Genomic DNA, 6,965 nt, shown 5'->3' with positions numbered 1-6,965 from the left:
TATTTTTACCCAGGGGGCTGAGAATGAAGAGGAGGAGAGGAGGAGAGGAGGAGGAGAGGAAGAGGAGAGGAAGAGGAGGAGGAGGAGGAGAAAAGAGGTCTGGAGCTCCAGAGACATGGAGATGCCAAGCTGAGGAATAATCACAGCACGGAGAAAGGGGGAGGAGAGAGAGATGAGCAAGAGAAAAAGAGAGAGAGAGAGAGACGACATGATAGAGATGTGGAGATGTGGAGATCATGGAGAGTGAGTGGGTAGCATGCGTGGGCAGAGAAGTGGGATTGTAAGAAAGAGAGAGAAGGGAGGAGGGGGGGGGCAGAGAGAAGGACGCAAGAGAGCAGCTCTCAGAATGAGAGGCCCAAAAAAGGACATGACAGAGAATGGAACAAGACAGACAAACAGACAGGAAGCCTGAGAGAGGAGGAGAAGAGAAGAGAAGAGAGGAGAAGAGAGGAGAGGAGGAAAACAGGACAACAGGAAAGGGAAACATCTGATGTGGAGACACACTTCTGTGAGGAGGAGCAGGGAAGAAGGAGAGAGAGAGAGAGAGAGATAGAGAGAGAGAGAGAGAGACAATGTGGGGGTGGAGGAAGAGGAGGATGAGAGGGCGGCGTTGGAGGATGTGGAGAGATGGAGAGATGAGAGAGGAGACAGAGGAAGTAGGCGGAAAGAAGAGGACGCTCTCGGGCATTAGAGGGTCATGACAGGGCCAAGGGGTGTGTGTGTGTGTGTGTGTGTGTGTGTGTGTGTGTGCTTGTTTATGTGCACGTGAGAGCAGGCAAGCGGATGCTTATCGGTAGCAGACGCCGGAGAGAAAGGCGCTCTGGTTTTCTTCACACAGCCCACTCCTCCTCCCTACCACCTCTTATCTACTCCACTACAAACCTGGAGCACACACACAACACACACACACACACACACACACACACACACACACACACACACACACACACACACACACACACACACACACACACACACACGGCTTTAGGTTGACCCGGGGGACAGAGCCTCTGTGACCCTGGCTATTAGACACGCCACCAATACGGCATCAGCATGACAATCAATGGCTCACTTTAGCCTCCCTTCATTCCATGGGAACTCCCATAACATACACATTTCCCCCCCTCCCAAACACCCAACAGTGAGCACATTTCCCATTTAGTAACAACAACAACAACAACAACAACATCAACATCAACAACAACAATAAAAAAAACAACAACAAGTGGCCACCCGTGTTTACCAGCAGTGTCCCCACCACACTAAAGACTCCCTCCCTCCCTCTCCCCTTAAAATGATTTACAGCATGAAACGCCATTGCTGATCGTAATCACTCGCTACTGTTCTGTCAGGTTTTATTTCCCTGCTTTGTATAACGGCACCGCAATTACGCACGCCGGCCTCGCTAGTGGAGTCAATAGGGAGCCTCATGCGCCTGCCCGTGCACGTATTTCACACAACGCACTGTGCTAAATCATCATTACTGCGCTGGTCTTGAATAAATGAATACTTACAGAATGTAAGTTATCACGCCGACACTCCTGCAATGGAATAAATGGGGAAAGAGAGACAGAAAAGGGGAAAGAGGGGGAGGAGGGGGGGAGAGGGAGAGAGAGAAAAAAGGAGGGGGGAAATAAAGAGGGAGTTAAATGGAGAAATGATAGCGCATGAATAATTGTCTGGGAGTGTGTGCAGGGGAACATTAGTGCTCACCACATGTCTGCCTCCAGGCCTAGGGGCTCGTAGTTCACCACTTCTGGAGCTGTGCGAACACACACACACACACACACACACACCACACACACACACACACACACGTGCGCGCGCACACACAAAACAGTTTAGACAAGGCCACATTTGTTAAGCATATGCACATTGCAGGCTTCATTACGTTGTCTATTTAAAGGCTGACAGAGAGTGGTCGTAAATATAGGAAAGAAACGACTGAGCAGACAGTAACTGCCTCTCATATGATCGCTGTCTGCTGCATCTGAATCTGAATGAGCGCGAGCTCGCCCCAAGAGCAGGCCGGCCTCACAGTGGCTGGTTATGGGGACAGTTAGCCCGTCTGCTGTGCTTGTGTGTGTGTGTGTGTGTGTGTGTGTGTGTGTGTGTGTTTGCCTACAGCACATCTGGTGGCCTCCTGCTGCTCCCCCTCTCTTTTACAGCGCCATCTCCAGCCACCCAGAGCCTCTCCTGCCCTGGGCCCTATGCCTGGGCACAGGCATGGAGTGGGTATGCATGGGTGACAGAGGGATGTGTGTGTGTGTGTGTGTGTGTGTGTGTGTGTGTGTGTGCAGTAGGCAGGACAATGGGGCCGGCCTGCCTGCCTTTTCTGGCTAGCTGGCCACAGTGTCGCTGTGTGCAGTTCATCTGCAGGGTGCCGCGCTCTGGAGGTCTATTATCTCCTCCGTCTCAGTGCTCCCCGCTGGCACCACTGGGCCCCCGAGAGAGAGAGAGAGAGAGAGAGAGAGAGAAGAGAGAGAGGGAGAGAGAGAGGGAGAGAGAGAGAGAGAGACAGAGAGAGAGAAAGAGAGAGAGAGAAACGAGAGAGATGGGACTGGGACTGGGCCAAGGTCCTGCTAACTCAGCCACTTCACTCAATTTGGGCAGATTCTGTGGACGTGTCAATCGGTGCCAAACCCGATACACAAGCTAAGTGTTCATAAATAGATCATAGACCCACTGCACATCAGATACGCCGATTTCCGCCCCACTAAAAACCAGGAGCGAGCAGGAGGATGCTTTAAATGCTCTAATGGATTCCTCTAAGCTTTCCTTGTGACCAGATGACCAGTGGAAGCCACTGACCTACAAACTCCGGAGTCCCAAAAATGTTTTTGAAATCGTTGCCAAAATCAATCTTGTGGGCCAGGCCAAAGTCAATGAGCTTAATGCGCGGGTGAGGTGCCGAGCGGTTCAGCAGCATGATGTTCTCCGGCTAGAGAGAGAGGGAGAGAAAGAGAGAGAGAGAGGGAGAGGGAGGGATGGGGGAGAAAGGGGGGGGATAAGACAACAAAAGAAAGGACAGAAAGAGAGCAAGGAGAGAGAGAGATGGGGAGGGCACTGGTCAGTCTTGACATAGGATCAGGAAATACGCCACCACACATGGAAATCACATGCAAACCTGAGGAGTAGCTCTCTAGAGAGCAGCAGGCTACTGCAGTCAGGCCTCCGACTACAGTGCGCCTCTCATATGACAACACTCAGTTAGTGACCCAATTCACTCCTAATGAACCTGCTGCTTGCAAATATTTGAGTGAAAACATCATTGACTTCCGTGGAAAGCTCAAGGCAGAAAACTGACACCGGTCGTATTACATCTCCGGAAAACCACAACAACGGATCAGAGAATCGTGTGTGTGTGTGTGTGTGTGTGTGTGTCAGTTCATCCTTAGAGCCATTTACAGTTCCTCTTCTCCCTCGCAAGAATTTGGCCCGTTACCTGATTTACCTGTTCCGTGACCTACTTCTTTTCATCTTGCCTCACAGGGAAGTGCTGTATACCAGACCACTGAGTATATAAAGCCATAAAGCGCCACAGTTGTGCATGTTACACGCATGTGACTTGTTTCAATCAGCGTCATAACTGCATAACTAGTAAACAATGTCAAGGACGAATTACAGATATGGATGGATACTGTGACCCGGTACAAGCACTGCCATTGATTTGTTGTGGCTGGTTGGCCGTTTTTAGCGCGGCTAACAACTTGCGCTAGGGGTGGTTATGCGGACGTGGTGGGTGAACAGGGTGGGCAGGTGGGGGGTGGTGGATGAGGGGGTGGTGGTGCTGACCTTCAGGTCGAAGTGGGCGATGCGTTTGGAGTGCAGGTAGAGGACGCCGTCCAGGATCTGCTTGAGGAACTCCGTGGCCTCCTCCTCCGTGAGCGACTCCTTCTCGGCCAGGAAGTCAAAGAGCTCTCCGCCGGCGACGCTGCAGGGCAGATCACACACACACACACACACACACACACACAAACACACACGCCCATAAATACATCGCAGAGGTCAAAGTTCACCAGTCATCCGGTTGAGATAATGCTCTTATTATAGCCCTGCGGTCACTGTCGTGTTTGCTCAGGAAAAGCAACTTCCAGTTGTAATCAGCACATCGCTGATCGTCAGAGGACACCCGCACACTCTGGCATGCTTGTGCATTAAGCAGCGGCTTAAGCCACGGCCACAGGAAGGCCGCACGCACACGAAGAAGACTGCTGTTTAAGACTGCAGGGCCAGAGCCTTGGGGGGTCTTTCAAGCAGAGATGCAGCCGGCCGGACCCTCTGATTACGGCACGCTAAGTGCCAAGTCCGCTGCTGAGGAACGGCCAGTAATCAGTGGGTTCGTATGTGGGTAGTTACGTGAGTGTATCTGTGTGTGTGTATGTGTGTGTGTGTGTGTGTGTATATATGTGTGTGTGTGTGTGTGTGTGTGTGTGTGTGTGTGTGTGTGTGTGTGTGTGGCTGGGTGGCCTTCATGAGCCGGATCGCAGGCCTGTTTATTTAGCAGGAAGTGGAAACAGGAGGGCAGCTGTGTGCTAACGCCGTGATAAAGCTCCGATAATAGAGCCGCTCGACTGGGCTCAGCCACCGATGCCACACAGAGACACGGCCGGCCCAGCTGCAACAACAATCACCAGGCTCAGGCATATCGCTTACACACTACACAAGAACAACATACACACTCGCTCCCTCTCCTGCGCGCACACACACACACACACACACACACACACACACATGCACACACACGCATGCACACACACGCATGCACACACCCACACACACATACGCACACACACAACTGATGATGTTTTGTGAGAAAAGAGAGGGGGGTGGCGTATAGAATAACTGGGAACAGGGAGGCCGAGCGGTGAAGTGGAGAATTTGTAACCTAATGTAACCTAAACTTGTTGAAATTCCAGGCTGCAGTGCTGTTGTGGCGCCTTCGGGGCAAAAGCACTTAACCTGAGCAAAGGAGAGGGAGAGAGAGAGAGAGAGAGAGAGAGAGAGAGAGAGAGAGAGAGAGAAAAAGCCCTGGCAGTGCGCTAATGGATAATAAGTTACGAAATGTGAATAAAGGACATAAAAAAACGTGCCGTAGGGCAGCCTTGTTTAACAGTAACCATGACTGCCAGACAACTGACCTGTGAGGGGGAAGGGGGGGAGGAAACCAACCAGCTCTTCCAGGAGACATGTTTTGGGAGTCCCCAGGGCAAATTGCATTACGATATGAAAATGGAAATGTAATCCACCACAGCAATATAAATGGGACTGCCGGCCAAAACCACCAAAAGTACCACTACCTGATTTCAGTTCAAATGAATCCTGCTCATACTAATTCAGGTAAATACTGTTCATACCGAATTCAAATTAAATGCATTTAAAAAGAGGAAGCGAGACTTAAGATGTGAAACAACTTTTGAAGTCATAAATTGTAGCATACAAGAGAAGGCCATTCAACATCCTATTCACACTGAATTGTGTTTGCACAACAAGCATGATACTAATTCTTTAGCATACTGAGATTATGGATTTATTCACTCATTTGTGTAATCCTCCCTCAATTCCATAAACACAGGCGGAAAACAGGCTCATGGCGCTCGGTTTTGTGGCGCTTTCCAGTCAGTCCTGCCACAGACGCCGTGTTCGCTTCCTCTCTGCGCAAACCCGCTTGCGTCAACATCAGGGCTTTCAGACAAATATTGACCACTTCTGTGACTTACTTGCGCTCGACAATTTCTGTCCACCCACCCACCCCCAGCCCTGACATTTACTTGCCTTCGCATGAACTCAACAAACAACTCAGCGTGTCAATAAGGTGATTCAGGATACTGCCAACACTCAATGCAGGCACGACACGCAAGGGCAAACGGAGGTACTGAGTGGCTCATCTCTGGTGCTGAAGTGTTGATAAACATCTCCCTGAGCGTGCATATAGAGACCAAGTCAGACAGGTCGGGCCACAGTTTCGCAGGCGTCTTACGTGGCTTCAGGAGCCACACTTCGAGATGAGTCACCTCCGCGAGCGAGCGAGGTGATGGCGGAGATAACGACTCGGTGACAGCTGAAAGCTCCGGGAGGATCAGCACGGCAATTATCTGTCTGTCTCAAAAAGTGGAGTCTCCTATTAAGCAGGATTGTGCAAAAAGAACCTGAGAACACGCAACACATGAACTCGTCTCGCAGTTGAGCTCTGCTTGTTGTGTTGGTCTCCGTTGCTAACGCTAGTACCCTTTGTTCCTATCCTTCAGCACAATTAGTTCCCACATCGCCGCCATTAGTTCCTGTAACTGAATACCTTAATTTGTGTATCTCCGAGATCGTGCTTGGCATTGACCTCGGGATGACCCTGATTTGGGGTAAGGAGAGACACTCACAGCTCGAGGATGAGGATGACATCGCTCTTGTTCTCGAAGACGTCGTGCAGCGTGATGACGTTGGGGTGCTGGATCTCCTTGAGGATGCTGACCTCGCGCTCGATGTCGTCCTTGGAGACCCCGCGGCGGCTGGACTTGCTCCGCCGCTTCTTGATGAACTTGGCGGCGTACTCCACGCCCGTGCTCTTCTTTCGGCATTTCCTCACCACCGCAAACTGACCGCTGCAGGACAAGACAGGGGGGATAAATGACGGTTAGTCAGGTCACACACAAACACACACACACACACACACACACGAAAAGCAAGATGTCTGGAGACCATAACCATCCTATGTTGATATCACCGCCACACACAACCACACCACACACACACAGACACACACACACACACACACGAAAAGCAAGATGTCTGGAGACCTGGATAACCATCCTATGTTGATATCATCGCCACACACAACCACAAGTACACATACATAATCACACACCTACACAAAGGGAAAAAAACAAAAGGAGAGCCTTCACCTTACATAACACACTCAGAGAAATCAACCTCCGCTCGGTCGCAGGATAAGAACACCTGCTGTCAGTCAC

The 6,965-nt window shown here is 50.8% G+C and overlaps 1 protein-coding gene across 1 annotated transcript; it reads right to left on the bottom strand.

Moving 5' to 3' along the window:
- Window positions 1–1,514: 1,514 nt before the first annotated feature.
- Window positions 1,515–6,596, bottom strand: LOC134074669 (death-associated protein kinase 3-like; the record flags this gene model as incomplete). Its single annotated transcript, XM_062530476.1, is given in 5 exon segments — window positions 1,515–1,541; window positions 1,714–1,762; window positions 2,812–2,941; window positions 3,796–3,934; window positions 6,375–6,596. Coding segments are annotated over 5 exon segments (567 nt in total), but the record flags the coding sequence as incomplete, so codon positions are not given.
- Window positions 6,597–6,965: the final 369 nt, after the last annotated feature.

This window comes from Sardina pilchardus, unplaced genomic scaffold (assembly GCF_963854185.1).
Source record: "Sardina pilchardus unplaced genomic scaffold, fSarPil1.1 HAP1_SCAFFOLD_268, whole genome shotgun sequence".
In the NCBI taxonomy this organism is placed as follows: domain Eukaryota; kingdom Metazoa; phylum Chordata; class Actinopteri; order Clupeiformes; family Clupeidae; genus Sardina; species Sardina pilchardus.
Note: the sequence above shows the minus strand (reverse complement) of the source record. Positions and strands in the feature narration are given on the sequence as shown.